This window comes from Nannobrachium achirus (assembly GCF_963921795.1).
Source record: "Nannobrachium achirus genome assembly, chromosome: 23".
Classification (NCBI taxonomy): domain Eukaryota; kingdom Metazoa; phylum Chordata; class Actinopteri; order Myctophiformes; family Myctophidae; genus Nannobrachium; species Nannobrachium achirus.
In genome coordinates, this window is record NC_137830.1 from 10827330 (window position 1) to 10850212 (window position 22883).

Below are 22883 nucleotides of genomic sequence, written 5' to 3' on the forward strand. Positions count from 1 at the left end.
ATTCTGTGCCAAATGCCAAAATGGCTCCAAGGTAGGTGTGCCACGATTTTGTATGTTTTTCTTTACTATGCAATGAAAAAAAATGATTTTTTTATAATTTCTTCCCCGCAGAAACAGACACAGTTGTTGTGATTCAGTGGCAAAAATAATTTTGTCAATCAGACAAATGGTTCCAGAGATAGAGCTGTTTGAATGAAAAAAATCAAACCTTCGTTCGAAGTGGAGCCGTGAAATTGAGCACTTCCAGATCTATGTTTTTGATTCTATGTGTTCCCCCCTGTGTGTGTGTGTGCGTGTGTGTGCCTGGCCTGAAAACAGCGCCCCTCCCTTAACATGTGTGGTCATAAAAGGTACTGTTCGAACTCAACGGGACATTTCTCACTGGCCTGAAAACAGCGCCCCTCCCTTAACATGTGTGGTCATAAAAGGTACTGTTCGAACTCAACGGGACATTTCTCACTGGTGAGACAGGACACACAAAGCCACTCAGAGGGAGACCATGGGCTCCGCCCACGGCTCCAAAAAGTGTCCATCCACTAGAATGGACACACATGAACACACATTTTCTCAATCAGCTAAACGAGGGAGCGAACACACAAACAGAGAAAAGCATCTCTCTGATCTCAGGTCATTTTGACATATTTAAAAAAAAAAAAAAAAAAAAAAAAAAATGTTTTTTTTCAAAAACCGTCATTGGCACAGAATGAGTTTTAATGATCTAGCTGCCGCCATTTTGTTTCAGTGGAGTTGAAACACAAAAGATGTAGGCCTATGGAAAAAAGTAGCTAAAACAACACCCAACATAAACCGGTCTGTGTTCCATATTTATAACATAAAAAACTAGAAGCAGTGCTCTTCCGAGCACAGGTCTCCACCAGGCCGTGCGTCCTGGTGGTGCTACTGTATAATAGGCCAATGTAAAAAGGGTGGCATATGTTCTTCACCTTAGATCTTTCATGGCAATCGGACGCTGCATGCATGATTTCAAGCATTGTGTTCCAAAAATGTGTTTTGCTAAAGTCTACCTGCTGGTGGCGCTATAACAGGACAATGTTAAAAAGGTAGCATTTGTTCCTTGACCTAGTGGGAATATGTATGGCAAATGTCGCGGTAATCGCAAGCTGCGTTGATGATTTGAGGCATTTTGTTCAAAAACTGAGCAATCCTGCAAACTTTGGAAGCTAATATTAGCCAATCAGGATGGAATATGAAATATCAGACGGATCGGACTTGATCACATGACTATAGATACTGTGTACCGATTTGCATGATTTTTGGATAAAATCTCAAGGAGTAATATCCAAAAATGTGTTTTACATAAGTCGGCCCAAAGGTGGCGCTATAAAAGGCTGATGTGAAAAATGCAGGGCAAAGGTTTATCCTTAGCCTCTAGGGAGTGCGCTTACAAAGTTTGAAACTGATCGGTGGAGTTATAGGTAAAACCACAAATCGGGCTGTTATAGCGCCACCATGAGGCTGATTAAAAAAAAATTAAGTGGCATTTCTTCCTCGGCCTAGTGGGAACGTGTGTGCGCGATTTCATGATAATTGCACTTTGCGTTTGTGATTTGAGGCATTTTGTTCAAAACGGCTCAATCCCACAAACTTTGGAAGCCAATCTTAGCCAATCAGGATGGAATATGCAAAATCGGACAGATCTGTGTCGATCACATGACTGTCGAGATATTGCCTACCGATTTGTAGGATTTTTGGACAAAATCTGTAAGAGTAGTGCACAGAAATGTGTTTAGCAAACATCGGCCACTAGTTGGCGCTAGAAAAGGCCCATTTGAAAGATTTAGGGCAGAGGTTCTAGATTGGCATCCAGGGAATGTGTGTGCTCACTTTGGCAGCGACCGGGCCAACGGCGACTGAGATTTGGCGCTCACAAACTGCGAGGACGCACGGACGGACGGACGGACGGACGGACGGACGGACGGACGGACGGAGAGGAAAACATACTCTCCCCCATGCCTTCGGCTGGTGGAGACAATAACATGTTTGGTACATTGTTTTATCTATTAGACCATTTCTAGCTAATTTCTATTGGGGTTTAGACTTTCTATTTTTAGCAGTTTAACAGGTTCATATACCTAAACCTCACAATTATTTTGCCATAATCGTCATAATCATTTCCACGTTGGAAAAAGTTCATATATTTTCAAACATTTTCAAAAATGGTGGAAATAGCAGATCTACAAGCTCACCTGAACCTAATGTTGACGAATAGATCTGTGTAGTAATTTCACCCCCCTTCTTCATGTGGGTCAACAACAGTTCGAGCTCAAACTCTAAGCTGTCGTGAAGCCATCGCTCATCAGCTGCTACATACATGCTTCGGTGATGTTTTTACTGCCCCCACACCAACGCTGAATGTCGGGGGTGCCTGCTGGCCTAGCGGTCCAGGCGCATACCACATCGTGCTGCGGGTTCGAGTCCCGTTCTCGACACGACATTTGCTGCGTGTCACTCCCCATCTCCTGTCCAGGCACACATACCGGTAGACATCAAAGGGGACTTGAGCTCCTGCCCTTTCATCTGTCTGTAAAAACTGCCCTTTCCAGACCATAAATGCATTTTTTACTATGGTGAAAGAAATGCAAATGCCCTCTTTACATGCCATATCTGAAGGCAGCATTCAAGAGAATTGCCTTGTCCAAACTCTCCTGAACTTGAATGCAGCATCTTATGTTGAAAGAATTGCCCTCTCTGTGTAGAAATCCATGCCGTTACGACACATCTCCAGTATTGACTTCGTTATGCTTAGTTCAGTGGGGTTTCACACACTGAAAATAGCCGACCTCCAAGCGCACTGCGACGCGCTGTGAGCTTGGAGGTCTGCTATTTTCGGTGCTTCCACCGAAAGGCCATTTTGGAAATTCCAGACCCTGCCTCTTTGACATTCTCTGCACGTCCCTGGTCCGGTCAGTCTTCTGTCCTATCAATAAAGGCATAAAAGCCACCAAAACAAATCTAAAAAAAGCAAACAAACGGTGAATGTCTCACCTCCTTACACGTCATCTCCACAAATGTTTCTCTGCGAGGTGAAAATGTCTGGTTTTGAAAAACAACCGAGAACATTTCAAAAAGGTCAAAGTATTCATTTTTTTTCAGAAATGCATAGCCTGTGAGTTGCAGCTGCGCGGATGCTTCGCGTTGACCAGAACAGTGCATTGAGTGATGTGGGACCTTAAGTGTAAACGTTGACTAATGCGTTGGGAGCCTCGGTCTTGTGCGAGTTTGTCTTCCTGCTGCTTAGTCGCGGGATGAGTTCACCGCCTTCGTGGAGCGAGAGTTGATGAAATCTGACTTCCTGTAGCCGGCCTGTAGAGGGAGAGAGAGAGCGATGAGAGAATATGAGAAACAGCAAGGACCAAGCAGAGGCTGCATCGTTCAATCTGTTCTTTTGAATGTGTTTTTGTGAATTTGTAAGACTGACTTGACGTTTTAACCACACAAACCCTAGAATCCCTACCAGTTGTAAGCTGGTGGATTTGCTATTATCGGTGAAGAGAGATTTGATGTAATGCAGCGCTATTCAACCTAGCCCGGCATGGTCATACTAATACAAATATATAATATGGTTACTTTCAGTGTGGACAAATACTTCTGATGTAATTTTTCTCTCCAAAACCACTAGGAAACTATTTTTGTCTTGTTTTTTTTTCTTGTTTTTTTTTCATCATTTCATCATTAATCATTCAAAGACAATCTTTTTGTTCAATGAGGTTTGGCCTTATAGATGTGAAATATGTCTGTTTTCTGTGTGTTTCCTTAATGTTTAGACATTGTATGACAGTCATGTTGTGTGTTACAAAAATCATTGTCTAAACGTCCAAGATAGGGCCGTCATTTTTAGCTTGCGGCCCTTGGACTTTTAGTATTTTGCTGAGTGGCCCCTGAGCCATCTGAAGTTGAGTAGCCCTGCTGTAATGGGTAAGTAGAGTCGGTATAGGGATCACTATTAATCACTATAATTTGTTACACAACAAATAGAAAAAAATGGTATGAGGCCCATAGTTTTACAAAACTGTGTGTGTGTGTGTGTGTGTGTGTGTGTGTGTGTGTGTGTGTGTGTGTGTGTGTGTGTGTGTGTGTGTGTGTGTGTGTGTGTGTGTGCGTGAGTGTGTGTGCGTGCGTGCGTGCGTGCGTAGGAGAGCTAACCTTCCTATAGGCTCCATGGAGTTCAGCATGGCTCCACATGCTGTGCAGTAAGATACACGCTGCCTGGCCTGCCCTGGTTGGACCGTAGCTGAAACACAAGAACAACCTTTAAATACATCAATGAATCAACACAATGTAATCCAGAATTCTCATATATCAACCAACTTCATTACGCGGCTTGGTTGAATGCTTGCTTCTGGTCAAACGCTGGATTCAGCAGGTGTTATTTATGGATAATGAGCGCTGAGCTCGATAACAGGCTTCTGTCTAATCGAAGACTCAGGCGCCGTTCACACTGCGTTTTGGCAACGTGAATAACGCAAAAGGAAAAGTCAGATAGGCCTTCCGTTCAGACGACAACGGCATTTTCGGGGGTTAGAAACGGAACGATCTGGATCCGCAGATTTGGGTGGAAAAGCCGACTCCTCTCTCCCCTCGCGTCACTGAGGGAACAGCATAAAAGCAAGAAGCAACAACGCATGTTTGGCTTTTTCTCTCCTACAAATAGATACAGAATACCCGCCTCAGCGTTGTGTTTCGGTGGCTGAGTGGTTAACACATGCTGTTTTTGATCCACGGGTCGCGGGTTCGCGACCCACTTGTGTCTCTTCTTCACCACCACGACCAACTTTTCTTTTTTTTTGCGGCCATAAAGTTATTATTATCCATGACGGAGGCGATGAGCCGACTCAGCGCCGTTACCGAGTTATGTGAATAATGTAATAATAATAATTATAACTGTATTATCACCGAAAAAATAAATAAGCCGTCTGCGCTCTACGGTGGGCAACTAGGGACGCGAACCCGGGGCTCATGGACTGAAAACACAATGACTTAACCACTCAGCCACTAAACCACAACAATGAGCAGGGTATTCAATATTTATTTGTAGGAGAGAAAAAGCTTAACATGCGTTGTTGCTTCTTGCTACATCATCATTTCAGCTTCATATGAACGCTTGATAAAAAGGCAAAACGCAACGGCAATATCCCAGGACCTCACCGTTTTCTCTACAGAGCGTTGTCGTATGTACGGGGCCTCAGAAGGCCTGGCTGCGCTGCTTGATTTGATGCCATATCCAACATGGCAGCCACGTAAACAAACGCACAATGTCATTTACAGCTAAACGCTGCTCTCAAGAATGTTTTTGAATGCATTTGAAGCGAGAAAAAGACAAAGCAGTAGCTGAAACGACACTTCCTGTGGTATTCCGGAAGCAGTTTGGAGTCTATTCATTCCAATGGGAGAGCTAACGTGAACACAGCTTCTGAACCATTCTTTAGCTCCTTGGTCACTGAACTAAATATTGGACCCGAACGTCACAAGCCATAACTTTTTTTTTCTTCTCCGCGTGAATGAAAATACATTTGTTGCCCGTGAACGGGGGTAACATGTCATTAGGTCGAACACCCTTTGGATCGACCATCAAACTCTAACCCAAACCCTCATTCTAACCTCAGTAAAACTATTCCTAACCCTAACCACAACCCTAAACCTAACCTCAGTAACCGTGACGCGGGTGATTATCTAACCTGCCGACACTGTTCGACCCAACGGGAGTTCGATCTATGGAGCAGTCCCCGTGAACGGGAAGCCCGCGCGCACAATGGTCACATGCTGTGCACACAGAGCCCCCGGGAATCAGGTATATACTATAGGAAAAAGACCAGGGCATTTAATCTACATTAGTTATGGCAAAACTGTGTCAGTAAAAGTGTTAAACATTGTTGTTAACGCTCAGAGATGAAGTGACTCTTGCTGACCCGCTGTCCTTGGTGCTGATGTTGATGATCTTGGGCAGCGCAGCGTGGTTGACGATTGCCCTGACGTTGAGCGTGTGGTTCTGGCTCAGGTTGATCAGCACGTGGAGCAGGGACACCGTCACCTCTGTGGGAAGCTCCGCCCCCGTGTCCGAGTTGGGCAGCATCCCCACCACATCTGGCAACAACTGTTTCACTTTAGAAGTAAAAGATTTAAAAAATAAAAATAAAGCAATAAAGCAAATATTTTCAAAGTTTCTTCTACAAGATCGCAGCGCGGCACTGTAAGCTTGTATAATCTGCTATTTTTCAATAGCAAAAGCATAAAGAGTTCATCAGCATCCCCAACAACTCTGGCAACACCGGTTTGACTTTAGAAGTAAAAAAATATATATAATGATAATTCTATAAGCCATGATATGGTAGTCCAGAACATAATCAATAAATCATTCGAAGAACTGGAACTTGCAACAGACTGCCTTTATTACTTAATAATCTTTATTGTCCAAGAGGGGAATTTGGCTTCACAAGTCTGTTCAAACAAACAACACCACATAATAACCATATCAAACATATCACAAAGACAGATCATCAGGTCCCCAATATGCACAGAAAACCATCCTAGCGACGGGGATATAGTTACAAAACGAAATACTGTATATTGCTATTGTGTGACATAACTGAATACCGACAGAACCGAGGGTGTAATTAAATGTTAAAGATGTAGATAATGGTTGAGTAAGCATAGTGTGTAGGACTATTAGTTCATTAAAACGTCAAAAGAAAGGACATTTTATCTGGAGGTAGATAGTCCTGCCTGTCATTCACTCTAATCTTGGATAAACTAATATATAATAAAAAGCATTCTTTGGCCGCGCTGCAAGTTTGTACTTTTTTTATTTTTTTACAACTGCTGATTTAGAAGGCATTTGTATTATCGGCCTCAGGTTTTAATGGGTTGACATGTAGCGTGACAGGTTCTTATGAATACTAACCTATGTCAGCATGCAGCTCTCTGTAGCGTGACAGGTTCTTCAACAGAGACACAGCCATCCTCCGCACGTCGCTCTCTCCCTGCTGTAACATCCTCTTCACCTGCTGGAGGCCGTTCTCCCTCTGCACTATGGTGTGAGCAATGGCCTCAGTCACCTAAACACACACACATGCACACACGCAGTAGGTGACATGTTTCTGGCCGAAAGGAAAGGTATTCGACTACTGAATTAAATACCCATTTCAAATGCAAAACTCAAGCCACTGCAAGCGCAAGAAATTAAAGGTAGGACAAGTGATTTAATTTAAGTTTCAATTTCAGTTTTCATGGTAAAGTGGGGCCTTGGTGCGCGTAAGGCCCGCCCCCACTCCACCATGATGAGTGAATCTCCTTACAGGAGATAAGGCTGAAGTTCAAATATGGACCAAACACTCTAGTCCAGGGGTTCCCAAACTTTTTTGGCTAAGGGCACCCCTATACATTTTATTTTCATCCGAGGCACCCCAACAATATATTAATACTTTTCCCTCCCAACACCTTATTGCGACCGAAGGTCCCAGTTTAGTAAGTGAAACGGCACATGCTGACTCCGTCTGGTATTTATGCCATATTTGAGCGATTATGTTCGGATCAAAACGTTGAGATAAGTCATTTTGGTTTGAACTGACGGAAAATAACCGTGTACTTCAAGTTTAAAATGATACTAAATATGTTTTTAAGTGTCCAAATAAATTCCAAATATTATCAAATGATCTTGCGGCACCCCTGGACTGCCGTCACGGCACCCCAGGGTGCCCCGTCACCCACTATGAAAACCCCTGCTCTAGTCTATAGTAACTAGTACTATCAGAACATAGACCCATTTTTTTTTTTATTTAATAATTAAATTAAATCCCTTTAAATGGGTAATTTGATATGAAACAATCATGGTGTTTTACTGTTTGTTTCTATTGCAGAATACGGCAATTGATTTTCATCAACCTACTTTCATTGTTTAGCGTTGCCCAAACAAACTGCTATAACAAACTATATTTGGTAAAAAAATACAAATGCAAAAATAGCAGATCTGCAAGCTCACAACGTGCCAAGAAGATGTGACGCGTCGCTTGCAGATTGGCTACTTTTGCCATTTGTCGTACAATTAAAATTAATATCCATCCATCCCTCCTACCCTGCCGTTGCCCGCGGTGATGTTCTGCAGTGCTCCCACGGCCGCCTCCTGGGTGCAGTGGCGCCCACTGCAGGCCATCAGGGACAGGTACATCCTCACTGTGATGGGGCTCCACAGCCACTCCACGCCACAGGGGTTGGACCTCTCCTCCAGCAGGGGGAGCTGTCGCTCCACACTCTACACGCAGCAAACAGCAGGAGTTTAGTGAGCGTGTATCTATTCTGCATCTAACTTAAGGCAACAGATACACAAATACAGATACAGAGTGAACATTTTTAACTCAACCACAGCTAAATACATATAAGTTTGGGGGTCCTTGACATGACAAAGTTTGAGAACCACTGATATAGCATGTTTTTTTTTTTTCAGATAATAAAAATCTAAATATTTTTTTCAAAAATATTGATTACATTTTTTTTTGGGGAAAATGATGTCACAAGACGATGGATTCTGAACTTCCCACAGCTCTCCTAGGACACTTGGACTGAGTAGAAAAAAATTGTGATATTTTATCATGAACATTAGTGAGGACCTATTATATGAAGACAGGTTGAAAAGTGGTGAACTACTCCTTTAAGTATAAGTATCTATGCTGCCATTTAGAAATACCCGGTTACAAGTAGAACTCCAGAATTCAAAATGTAAATGTAAAAAGTAAAAGAACAAAGGTATTTGTCAAAATGTACTTAAAACCCAAAGTAGAAAGCACTTGTCATGCAGAATGTCCCATTTCAAGTTTTCAAGTGTATAAAAATCTTTTGAAAATAGCTCACAATGCGACACATTGTGAGCTTGTAGATTGACTATTTTCTAATGTATATAGGGCTGAATCAATCAATCAATCAATCAATGAAAGCCTTGAGTGTGAATGGCTAACTGTACCTCTGCGTTCTACGTCAGTGGTTCTCAACCTTTTCAGGCTGTGAGCCCCAAAATAATCATGGGGACCCCCATCACCCCCTGACGAGCACGAGTTGAGGCATTACATTTTGTATAATACGCTTCTATTGTGAAAATAGCAGATCTACATGCTCAGTGTAGATCAAAATAATTTGGGGACCCCCAGAACCACTGTTCTACTGAACTGTACCTCAGTGATCTTAGCGCTGCGCTGGCTGAAGCAGCCTGTGTTCTTGGTCCTGGGGCCCATGAGGCTCAGGCGGGACTGTCCCAGGTCGGTCAGGTACTTCTGGGGGAGCTCTGCCTCGATCTGGTAGGACAGGTTGTGTAGGATGCACACACAGTTCTCTATGGACTGGAGAGGAGACAGGTTGATAGGACAGGTTGATAGGATACACACACAGTTCTCTATGGACTGGAGAGGAGACAGGTTGATAGGACAGGTTGATAGGATGCACACAGTTCTCTATGGACTGGAGAGGAGACAGGTTGATAGGACAGGTTGATAGGATACACACACAGTTCTCTATGGACTGGAGAGGAGACGGGTTGATAGGACAGGTTGATAGGATGCACACACAGTTCTCTATGGACTGGAGAGGAGACAGGTTGATAGGACAGGTTGATAGGATACACACACAGTTCTCTATGGACTGGAAAGGAGACGGGTTGATAGGACAGGTTGATAGGATACACACACAGTTCTCTATGGACCGGAGAGGAGACAGGTTGATAGGATGCACACACAGTTCTCTATGGACCGGAGAGGAGACAGGTTGATAGGATGCACACACAGTTCTCTATGGACTGGAGAGGAGACAGGTTGATAGGATGCACACACAGTTCTCTATGGACTGGAGAGGAGACAGGTTGATAGGATGCACACACAGTTCTCTATGGCAGTGGTTCTCAACCTGTGGGTCGGGACCCCCAGGGGGGGTCCCCAAATTATGTTGGGGGGTCCCCAGATAATGAACTTAATGTGAAACATTGTTTTCTCACTCAACTGTAAACAAACCAACATAAAGTTTAAGTGTATAGCGGGTTTCTGCACATTTCTAAAGTGACAATTTAAGGACTTTTTAATACCTCTACAAATTAAACATTGGTCAAATTGTCAAACATTGGAGGCAGAAATTGTGAAAATAGCAGATCTACATGCTCACAACGCCTCGCAACGCGAGGCATTGTGAGCATCTAGATCGGCTGTCTTATACAAAATGTAATGCCTCAACTCTTAGTGCTCGTCAGGGTGGGGGGTCCCCAGTTAAAATATGAATATTTTGGGGGTCACGGCCTGAAAAGGTTGAGGACCACTGCTCTATGGACTGGAGAGAGAGGAGACAGGTTGATAGGACAGGTTCGTAGGATAGGTTGTGACCCCCGAAATAATCACATTTTAATGGGGACCCCCCCACACTGACGAGCACGAAGAGTTGAGGCACTACATTTTGTATAACACGGTTATATTGTGAAAATAGCAGAACTACATGTTCACAATCTGCTATTTGCACAATTTCTGCATCTAATATTTGACAATTTGGCCAATGTTAATTGTCATTTTAGAGGTATTAAAAAGTCCTTAAATTCTCTCTTATTTACCTTCCCTGAAAACGAACGATAACATTAAGTTCATATATGTATATGGTTGTATATTAATAAAGGATAACATTTATAAAATGTCCATATACAGTATAGGCATTCCCAGATGATGCCCTGTTAGGGTACCCCTTATGCTCATATATGGAGATCCCCAGACATCAAACTAAGGCCCTAACTCGCCAAGGCACTGCTTGGCTTTACTAATTAACATACGCTTTATGCCCATATGGAGAACCCTGTCCCAATGTCATCAATATTAAGGACATATCTGGGAATGCCCATGTTTTGACATAACATTGTTGAATATCATGTAAGGGTCTCCAAATGGGTAACTGGTCCGATATACATCACTGGCCAGATGGCCAAGAATTGGCGCGACCTCACCCTTTAGGGCGAGGTCGCATGTTGCCCTGAGGCATCTTAGTAAATTCTTACTAGTAATAAAGTTATTTTAAATGTGTGTTATGTTTCAGTAAAAGACGGTTTTGTGTGCACGCGTCTTATAAATTGCCTTGCGTGCAGGCATACGATTTCAGACATAGAAAAAATTCACACCAACCAAGAAGAAAATACAACAATATGAACTCCATGCAACAGTGTAGTGCAAACAGCAAAGGTGCCTTCTTCAGAATATCAGGAGTGTGAGATGAGATGACACAAAGTAGGTCTACTCCAGAGTGGAGTGAAATAGGGGGCAACTAACAGCCAATCACAATACTCAATTTAGTTTATTTAAAAAAAATAATCAATAATCAAAAAATTAATAATAGAAATTGATAAATATTGGATCCCTAATTTGGGCATGTCCTTATACACTGTAGGTGAAAGGTTTCCATAAACAGGGAAAATAACCGTTCTGAAATAGCCTAACTTTGCAAAAACACACACTAGCGCTTGAAACCCACAGGGTGGGCAAGCGCGCCTATAACGCTTTTTTCCCCCTCCCATTTTAATTAATGAATGCCTGGCTGCGTGGCAGCATATTTTCTTTATTTTTTCACTCTGCATGGAGAAATACATTTTGATCAGACTTCCCGCTGTGACCAGTTTTGGTGAGAACAGTCGCACACAAGACTCCATGCCCGATAAAGAGTGCGAGTGGCGCAGTTTTCGGTGGGTTTTAAGCAAAATGCAGAGAAAACAGTCTGTGTTGTAAAGGTACCTTATCATCTGGTTTGTAGTCAGCGATGGTCCTTCTGATGTAGTAGACCAGAGAGTCTATTAGATTGTCACATTCTCTCATGGCTTTCCTTCCGTCTGGACCAGCTGAGCTTACATTCCTGGAAAACAACACCGTCACAAATCACTGGAAATCATTTGTTTACTTATCATCTCATGAAATCTTTAAGACCTGGCACGCTTTAACCACTTTAACCATTAGTTTATTCTGTAACTACAAAAGAATAGCAGACAAGCTGGCAGTGCGGCTGCCAGGTTGTAGATAGTCCTTGTAGAGCTTGTAGATAGTCCTAAGTGTTAAATAGTTCCCTTGAATCAGGGGAGGGAAACATTTTCCCAACATCCATTATCCTGGGGCGGGAACATTTGCCAAAACATTGCAGATCTACAAGCTCACAACATAGACATAGAAAGGTAGACGCCTCCTTCGGCTAGGGGGCGTATGCATTGAGCAACTAAGGGAATCTTCATCGCTTCCGTGTTCATTGCTTCCGCGTGCGTCACACATACGGAAGTCGGTAAGCCAATCAGAGGCAGGTGGGGGCTGGTCTTTAAGTATGCAGCCTGTAAGAACAGCTGAGCAGCGCAACATCGGAACTGACTCTGTTGAATTGAATTGTGGTCCTTGGATAAGTCCCGGAAAAGACACGCTGTGATTGGCCAGTAGTCACTTTGACTGACAGCGTTCCCTTCGTTTTTCCAGGAAGTCCGGACTAGAACTTTTGCACATCGCTCCAATTAACTGCAGAGGCGAACGAGGCATCTAGCTCTTTATATCTGTGGCTCACAACGCGCTGTGGGGGGTTGGAGGCACGTTATGTACACATCTGCAATATATGCTAATGTTCTAAACATCATGTAGATACTGTACATGCTGCTACATATTGTCTCCAACGGGTGGAATGATATGCTGTTCATATTGTATATGTGTTATCTCTTTGATGGTTTGACCCCGTTTCTAGCCTGCGTTTTTTTCTCCTCGCTCCTCGTCTATCAATCTGAATCTTGCTTTTAGCCCACTTCTTCGACGTGACAATGGAGTCGATTCAGATTCTGAGCCGATAGAGAGATACGATACGATACCCTGATATGCAGGTTAGGGTTACATGTGTGGAATGTGGGAGAGAGAGCAGAAAGATAAGACCATAAACTGTGAGAAGAAATAGAAAGTGAGCCTAGAGACAGTAAATGGTAAATGATGCATTTATATAGCGCAGGAGTCTTCAACAGGGGGTCCGGGAACCCTAGGGGGTCCTCAGAGTTACTACAGGGGGTCCTCCAAATCATTGAGTAATAGAAACCTTTTTTCTCCTTTTTTATATTAACCACTTGAACCCTAGTGCGCTGCGAGGCGTTGTGAGCTTGTAGATCGGCTATTTTTGGCAAAGATGTTTGGTGTAGAGGGGAAAAAGAGCAGGCTAAGTACAGAGTGAAAGGACAAGTTTATTAAGTATTAATGGTTCAAATGGTTAAATATCTGAAAACACACATTTACATGAATCCAAAATACATGATGTTTGCGCTGTCAAACGATGAAACTATATGGAATCTATGAACAGGTTGTGGGGGTCCCTGCTTCATCTCTCTCTCAACTAAGGGGTCCTTGGCCTGAAAAAGACAACTGATATAGGGCCTTTATCCAAGGCGCTTTATAGATATTGTGCATTACATTCACCCATTCACACAAACATTCATTACATTCACCCATTCACACACACATTCATTACATTCACCCATTCACACACACATTCATTACATTCACCCATTCACACACACATTCATTACATTCACCCATTCACACACACATTCATTACATTCACCCATTCACACACACTCACACACACATTCATACACCGATGGCAGAGGAAACCACGCAAGGCGGTAACACGGATGAATTATTTAGTTTTTCACTGTTTTCAGTTGGTCGTATGGTTGCTAGGAGACCAATCCTCCTGCAATCAAACAAAATGGCCTCACCGGGGGTCAACAAGGTGATGAAACACCGTCTCAACCCATAAAGACAAAACTGCCTTCCTGAATCCTGACACAAGACAGCTTCTTCAGTGATGGGAAAAAAGTACTCAAATGTTTTACTTAAGTAAAAGTATCAATATAAATACTCTGTTACAAGTGAAAGTCCGGAATTCAAAATGTACTTGAGTAAAAGTACAAAACTATTGGCAAAGAAATGTACTTTAAGTACCAAATGTAGAAAGTACTCATTATGCAGAATGTCCCATTTCATGTTTTCAACTTTCTTTTTGAAAATAGCAGATCTACAAGCTCACAATTTGTCGCGATGAAACACATTGTGAGCTTGTAGATCGGCTATTTTCAAATGGCCGAAATGTATATAGGGCTGAAGTTGTTCATTTATGTCTTGTAATGGTAGCACTAGTAACTACATTTTCTAATAAATGTAGTGGAGTAAAAGTGCAATATTTGAATCTGAGATGTAGTTAGACTAGAAGTAAAAGTATTGGAAATTGGAAAATATACTCAAATACCTACAAATACCTTCACTTCCAGTCGAATAGGCTTGTGTTGTGTGTCTTGGCAAAGATTAATACCAAAAATGCTATCCAGTTTTGTCAGGGTACAAGACATCTTTTCTCCGTTTCATGACACAAATAATCTCAGATTTTATAGGAGAAAAACAGACTTGAAGTCTGAAATCATCGTCAATGCCGTTTAGCTGCTGCTTTCCCTTCCTCCACAAATTAGAATCCTTTTCACCTCATTCATACTTGGGGAACATCCTTTTCGGTACGGAAAGACCTTTGCATGAATTCCACAGTAATATGGAAATGATGGGACATTAGGTGATTATTTCCGGCTGGGTTTATTATCAAACTGTTCACAGAGACCTGTAATCTAAGTCACAGCATCAGCCGGATCTCACAGACTACACAGGACCTTCTAATAGTGTTTATTTGCATTCCAGGAGCCTGACAAACTGTAGGAGCGCTATTAAGGGTTTCTGTATCTCCTAAATGGTAGATTATGCACTGCAACAGGATTCTGACAGGGCCGTTTTAAAACCAACACAATGGTGGGAGATTGTTCGCTCCTAACGCAGTCTGTCTACATGGAGAACTATAATTAACCGGGAGAAAATGACTACCTCGGCGGCCCACGCTGTTATGGATTTTAATAGCTCAATTCTTTGTTCGCAGCCGTGCCATGCTATGAAATGACTTCCTTGTAATGGAAAGTGTCTAAACATGGCCTGTAATTTTACTACTACAACGCGTGTTTGCGCACATGCGTGCCCGGCACACACACACACACACACACACACACACACACACACACACACACACACACACACACACACACACACACACACACACACACACACACACACACACACACACACACACACACACAGGCTGTACGTATCGCTTTTGGCTTTTGTGAGCACCTAGGACAGTTTTTAAGTTGCTTGATTCATTATTTAGATATTTGATATTAATTATATCAGACATGCCCCCTTCCTATACACACCCAGTGTAACTTCAAACTCAATTTTAACCTTGATTCATAAAAAAAAATGTTTTTTGATCATTCAAAAAAAAAAAAAAAAAAAAAACGTATTGATTTTAAAATCCTCCTTTTCGCTTTTAAATCTATTCGTGATCTGGCCCCCAATTATATGGCTGATCTTGTAGAGCGTTACAATCCACCTAGAGCTCTGAGGTCCGCCAGCCAGTCATTGCTGACTACGCCAACAGACCTCACTAGAGTGACCAGAGGTGACCGTGCGTTTGCAGTGGTGGCCCCAGAGCTCTGGAATAATCTCCCCCCTCATCAGGTCTGCTCAATCCATCACCATCTTTAAGTCCCTACTTAAAACACACCTCTTTCCTTTAGCTTTTAATAACCCTTGAACCCATAGCCTATATCTGTTTTTTATCTCTTTGATGTTTTTAAGGTCTATGCTTTGCGTTTCTATTTGTATTCCTGTTATGCTTTTAAACAGTTTTTATCTGTACAGCACTTTGGTCAGCTAAGGTTGTGTAAAATGTGCTTTATAAATAAAGTTTGATTGATTGATTGATCCCATGTCGTGGTCACTGTCCCCAAACCCTAGACATCCCATATCATTGTCATTGTCACTGTCCCTAAACCCCAGACATCCCATATCATTGTCATTGTCATTGTCACTGTCCCTAAACCCCAGACAACCAAAGTGTCTCTCCGTACCTCAGACAGCCAGTGGTGTTGTGGAAGACGTCGGGGTCGGCCAGCAGGTCGTCTTTAGGGTTCTCTCCCTCAGAGATGCCGGAGCAGGGAACCAGGACGGAGGTGGTGAGGACGGGTAGAGCCTGTCTGCACAGCAGCTCCTTCAGGAGGTCATGAGAGGACAGGTTCCATAACACACCTGAGAGAACGGAGAACAGAGCTTTAATTTGACAAATAACATTCCCAACTTGCATTTTCACCTTTTTATGGCCTACAGCAGGGGTCTTCAATGTTTTCAGGCCAAGGACCCCTTAGTTGAGTTAGAGATGAAGCAAGCCCCCAAAACCTGCTCATAGATTCCATATAGTTTAATCGTTTGACAGCACGATCATCTGTGTATTTTGGATTCATGTCAATTTGTGTTTTCAGATGTTTAACCACTTAAACCGTCAATACTTAATAAACTTGACCTTTCACTCTGTCTGCTCTTTTCTCCTCTACACTAAACGTCTTGCCGAAAATAGCCGATCTACAAGCTCACAACGCCTCGCGCTCACACTACTACTGTTCCACGCAACTTCTTGTTTGTGTGACAAAAAGAAAAACACCATCCTCACTCGCCCTCCCTCCTTAAGATCTGTATCATGTCCTAGTTTAAATGTAAACAGGTACACCATATAAATACAACCATATAGTAACACGTTCCAACACATGACAGGGGGTCATATTCATTATACAGAACTTTGTATCAAACTTAATAGTTTCTAGTAGAGTGTAGGGAGGTCACAAGTTCACAACATATCGCTCATTCAGGAATTTCTACGGTTCTGTAATTAAGTTATTATATAGTGTTTTCCTTTTCCTTTATGAGAGACTGTTCCATCACAAGGTCACGAGAGAAGAGACTGTAATAAAAGCCAAGTAAAATGGTACGTCTGAATCATTTTCTTAAAGATTAACTCTGCTTTATTTGACACAATGGACAGTCCAGTGGACAATGCAGAGAGGACAGAGAGGTTACGGAGAGAATGCAGCACCAGTCAGGCACGTGCACACATAGACATCAAAGGGGGCTTGAGCCAATGCCCTTTCACACGTCTGTAAAAACTGCCCTTTCCAGACCATGAATGCAGTTTTTACTATGGTGAAAGAAATGCAAATGCTCTCTTTCCATGCCATACCTAGGGTTACCAACCGTCCCGTAAAATACGGGATCGTCCCTTTTTTGGAAACTAAAAGACGTGTCCCGTAGTGAACTGAAACGGGACGCTCTTTGTCCCGTATTTTAAGGTTGGGGGATAAATATGAATGACGGGATGATTTAATTGAGAAATGACAGCGATTCTGCCTGTCAGAGAGCTTCCACTTCCACTCTGCTCTCCTCTGAGACGATAAGTGCTGCATCCCATTGCTGTGAGAGGCGCTGCGCTGTTTGTAAGCAGCTGATTGGCTTATTAACATACGGCTCTGAGTGTTGCTAAGACACAGTCTCCGCCCCCTACACACTCCCTTCCCAAGCATGGGCTGTAGGTTCACTCCACAAGTTGCCTGCGAGAGACGAAACGAGTGCGTGCGAGCGACCATACGACAGTGCTCGGCTCAGAACATTGTTTAATGTCTTAAAAAAACGTGTGACAGAAGATTGTGTACAAACATATTAGACATGAATCCATGATAGGTGATAGGCTAAACAAAAAGGTGAAAAAGCAGGCAAGCAACAGAAAATAAGCCATGGATATTGGTATTCCTGGGAGCACTACAGTAATCTTGTCTGCCAACTAAAGCGACCCCAGACAGGCTGGTATGTGAAATAACATAAGCATGCGTTGATTTTGTTTTTAAAACCTAATGGTTATTGCTGTATGCCAATATGATTAAACTAGTGTTGGGTACCAGAGAGTGGGCACATAAGGACCAGGTAGACCTAGGCGATATGTTTTGGAAAATTGAGAGACACCCGAATTAATATTGTGAAAGGAAACATATGATTTAATATAGGAAAATGCCCGTTTTAGCCAACTTTATAACCGAAAATATGCGATTTTTCGGCCCAAAGACACCCGAATTAATATTGTGAAAGGAAAAATATGATTTAATATAGGAAAATGCCCGTTTTAGCCAACTTTATAAACGAAAATATGCGATTTTTCGGCGCCGCCTTTGGCGGCGCATGTTTCCTTATAAAGTGTCCCGTATTTGAAACTCTGGGAGTTGGCAACCCTAGCCATACCTGAAGGCAGCATTCAAGAGAAATGCCTTGTCCAAACTCTCCTGAACTTGAATGCAGTGTCTTATGTTGAAAGAATTGCCCTCTCTGTGTAGAAACCCATGCCGTTACGCCACATCTCCAGTATCGACTTGATTATGCTTAGTTCAGTGTGGTATCAAGCACCGAAAATAGCTGACCTCCAAGCTCACAACGCGTCGCAGACACGGCGCGTTGTGAGCTTGGAGGTCTACTATTTTCAATATTTTCACCACAAGGCCCTTTTAGAAATTTGAACTTCTGCTTCCCTGCCTGGAGAGGTGGTGTTCACAGCGCTTACACGGTGTAAAACACGTGCAAAACAAGCGCGCTAATTTAACCCACAGGTTCATCTTACAAACCCGGCCTCGGAAGAAACTGGACACTTAGACACAAAGCTCTCAGACACAGAATAACACGTATGCGAAGGTAAAGAACTTGCTGAGTGCGCGATGCTTACAGGCCAATACAAGCACAGACACGAGACACTGTACCTTAAGGCCATAAAGATCTTAACTGTATAGAACTCAACCCCTCTCAGTTAGCTTAAGAAAGAACCAAGCCCACTCCCCTGCCGGTTCTGGGCAGTTTTATTGGAGTGGTTGTGTGTGCGTGAGACAGAGAGAGAGAGGGAGAGATACAGAGAGATATAGTAAGTATGAGAGGAAAGAATAAAGAGATGACAACAGCCACAGTATGGATTCTAGGAACGATGCAGTGTTGATTTCTTCTTCTAAAACTGACGGAAAATGTTTGTCGACCACCTTTTTTCCACTGACGAAAACAGAATAAAAACTAAATAAAAAGCCATGATGACTAAATATAATTAGCAATTTTGTCAACAAATAAAAACTAGAAAATGTTAGGGCGGGACTAGTGGAGAAGAGACCCAGTAGAACTAAAAGACAAGTCATTTTATGTGTTTTTTAAGTGTCAAATCAGGCATTACAACGCCAATAAGTCACCGCCAAAATACATTTTTGTCCACTAAATCAACTTAGATTTAGTCAACCAAAACTAGATTATTCCAAAGACTATGACTAAAACCAAATCAAATTTTGCTGTCAAAATCAACACTAGAATGATGCACCATTTATTCCACTGGCCCCCAAACTGTGGAATAAACTCCCTGTCGCACTTAGAACTACAGACTCACTCCCTAGCTCACCTCTGAAGACTCACCTCTTCAGACTCCACCTAAACCCATAGCACTACTGTAACACTCAATGACCACACATGAAGCTAGACAGCATTTTTTAAGGTTCTAGAAGTGTTTTACTGATTAGGTGTGTGGTCTACTGTACTGAGGTATTATCTTGCTTATTATAGTGATGAGTATTACCTGCTTATTGTAAGTCGCTTTGGATTAAAAGTGTCTGCTAAATGCCTAAACTGTAAACTGTAGGCAGATTTCGTGACACAGGCCATGTGATATACTGTATGTACAGCAGCAACTATGAAGAGCTAAACTTACATTATTCACCTTAATCCTCCATGCTCTCCTGGAGAAGGCCTGAGGCAACACCACTTTATAAACAACTGCTACGTGACCTACATTCCACCCTCCATGGGACTGGTTCACCTGAAACTGTTACAATCTGAGCACTGATCCAAACTGGTTGCTGCAGTATGAACCTCACATATGGAAAAGGTGTCCTCCGTTAAATACTGTATGTACTCTATGGTTTTCTAGTTGAATGCAGAATGTAGTTGATTGCTTCACCAACATATTGGAGGAATGACTTTTTGTCTCCCACTGCAAGAGTGGAGGGGGGACTATGGAATACGGATCAGTCTCCATCTGTTTGTTCGTATGTTACACCTCGCAACACAAAGTGCTGTGAGCAGGTAGATTGTCTATTTTCACAATAGAACCGTGCTGTAATGCCTCAACTCTTAGTGCTCGTCAGGGTGGGGTGGGGGCCCCCAGTTCAAATATGATTATTTTGGGGGTCGCAGCCTGAAAAGGTTGAGGACCACTGCTTTAAATCACTGGGAGCGAGACAGACAGAAACAGACAGAAGCCATCAGTAGCAGGTTTGGTCAACAACCAACACAGACTGACCGGTGAGCTGGCGTCTGGCATCTATATAATAAACACAGACTCTGGCATGTGCACACACAGACATCCAAGGGGGCATGAGCCCCTGCCCCTTTATCCTTCTGTAAAAAGTGCCCTCTCCAGACCATGAATGCAGTTTTCCATGCTACACCTTTCAAGAGAATTGCCTTTCCAAACTCTCCAGAACATGAATGCAGCATCATATTGTGACGGTCCGCCCCTAACGCAAAGCAATTCTCCCGTCAGCCAATCGCCTCGCGTCAGATTGAAATGAGGAAATCACTCACCGCCACCGTCGGCGTGAGCGTCTGGGAAACCGGGGATTTCCCCGCTGGGCCGCTAGGGGGAGTCCGGCGAGCGGGCCGCTGCAGGTCACTGCAGTGTTTCAATTGAAACGGGCCTCGGCCGTCAATGCGAATGATCGTCGTCCATCAGAAACCCCCATTGGGGCCCCCTTTCTGTAACGTGCTAGTTCTGCCTATGTCCTGTTGCCAGGGGGGACTCCGACTGCCAGTAAATCTCAGTCCAAATAAATGACGCTCATATGTGAATGACACTCTATCGGAAGCCCCCCTCAATGGGCCCCCTCTATCACGCTGTGCCTGTGAGCTCAGCTGTGACGCTGCACACCGATTGGCTTCACTTTGTAATACGAGCTAGGCGCGCGGTTTAGTTGTTGGATGGACTATCAAAACAAGTTGTTATTAGTTAGAATACATCACAGAGCCTTTCAAACGAGAGAGCATTTGTGAGTAAAGTTGGCAAGTTGTTCAACCACTAATTAACAAGAATGCACGCTCATTTTAAGATGGCAACAACAAACATGGACGCAACACTGGTCTGTCGCATCCTATGGTCGCATCTGTAATGATATGAGCAGCAAATCATATTTGCCTGCTTGATTGCTAATGTCTGTGTTCTGATCAGCACATACAGTACATCGTTTGACTAGTAATGCCTGCCCAGCCAACAGAGCATGCGTCAGTGTTGCACAACCAGTCTAGTCAGAAAGCCCGCGAGTGAACACACTGCTGTTGCTATTGTTGTTGCCTCTCCTGTAAAGTGCTTATATTATTTCCTACCATAAAGAACGTCTACTCTTTCAACAACGTGTCTTATTGAAGAACCCACAACACAAGTTATCACATGGTGTCAGAACTGGCTTGGAAGAGAAGAGGACGTTAAAAAGAACTGGATCGTTACAATCCACGGAGAAGAAGGAATTCCAGGAATGTAAAATTGCGCAATAAGCCGGGTGAAAAAGACGACATCATAGTCTGACCTTTTGAACTGTAAACAAAGCAAGAATGGAAGCTTTACGTCCACCAGCAGCACTCCAGCTAACAGGTAACGTGGCTGAAAACTGGAAGAGATTCAAACAGCGTTTTGAACTGTATTTATCTGCAATTGGAGGTGATGGAAAAAGTGCTAAAATGCAAGCATCTGTATTTTTGCATGTCGTGGGAGATGAAGCACTAGAAGTGTACAATAACTTCAACTTTGCTGAAGATGCAGATAAAATGAAGCTTCCTAAAATAATGGAACAGTTTGAGGCTTATTGCATTCCAAAACGAAATGTGACATTTGAAAGGCACAGATTCTTCACATGTGTGCAGAAGACTGGAGAAAACATTGATCAGTATGTAAATGAGCTGAGAAACAGAGGCAAGACATGTGAATTTGGTACATTGACAGAATCACTGATAAAGGACAGGATTGTGTGTGGCATCACAGATAATGGTCTGAGAGAGAGGCTGCTCAGAGAGCCAGATCTGGACCTGCAGAAAGCCTTAGCACTGTGTAGAGCTGCAGAGACTGTGAAATCACAGGCTAAAGAGCTGTTAAGCGACACTAGCTGCAATGTGGATGCAGTTAAAAAGGATGCACACAGATTTCACAAAAATAAAACCCCAGATGGGAAGAAAGGGGCAGGACAACAGTACAAAAATAAAATGTCCAATCAGAAATGTTGTACTAGATGTGGTACACAACATCCTCCTAAGCAGTGTCCTGCATATGGGAAGAAGTGCAGTAATTGCAATAAAGACAACCAAGAGACTATATATGATGAACTCATGGAGGAGTACAAAGACCTGTTTCAGGGTCTAGGCTGCCTGCCAGGAGAACACACCATCAGAGTTGACACAAGCGTGCCACCAGTCATACATCCATGCAGAAAAGTCCCATTTGCCCTGCAAAAGCAACTGAAAGCTGAACTGGACAAGATGGAGAGCCTGCATGTGGTTCAGAGGATAGATGAGCCGACTGAGTGGGTGAGTTCCCTCGTTGTAGTGGACAAAAAGAATGGAAAACTCAGAATTTGCCTGGATCCCAGAGATCTAAACAGAGCAATTAAGAGAGAACACTTCAAGCTTCCTACTCGTGAAGACATTATGGCACAGTTTGCAAATGCAAAATATTTTAGCAAGCTAGATGCGTCTTCAGGATTTTGGCAGATGAAGCTCGACGAGCCAAGTTCAAAACTGTGCACGTTCAACAGCCCATTTGGCAGATACAGATTTCTAAGACTACCATTTGGCATTGCTTCAGCGCCTGAAGTGTATCACAAAACAATCAACATGATCTACGAGCATGTGCCAGGAGTTGATACCTCAATGGAT

At 43.0% G+C, this 22883-nt stretch overlaps 2 protein-coding genes across 2 annotated transcripts in view; both read right to left on the reverse strand.

The window, feature by feature from the left end:
• Positions 1-22883, reverse strand: part of LOC308308753 (NACHT, LRR and PYD domains-containing protein 3-like) — a gene marked incomplete at its 3' end in the record, with an annotated part of 216176 nt that overhangs the window by 55377 nt on the left and 137916 nt on the right. The window lies entirely within an intron of this gene.
• Positions 3256-16209, reverse strand: LOC308308438 (plakophilin-2-like; the record flags this gene model as incomplete). The annotated part of the gene is made up of 8 exons (XM_080753854.1): positions 3256-3324; positions 4165-4252; positions 5928-6120; positions 6920-7073; positions 8090-8266; positions 9180-9344; positions 11754-11871; positions 15977-16209. 8 exons carry the CDS (start codon positions 16207-16209, stop codon positions 3256-3258), a joined length of 1197 nt encoding a protein of 398 aa, XP_080609980.1.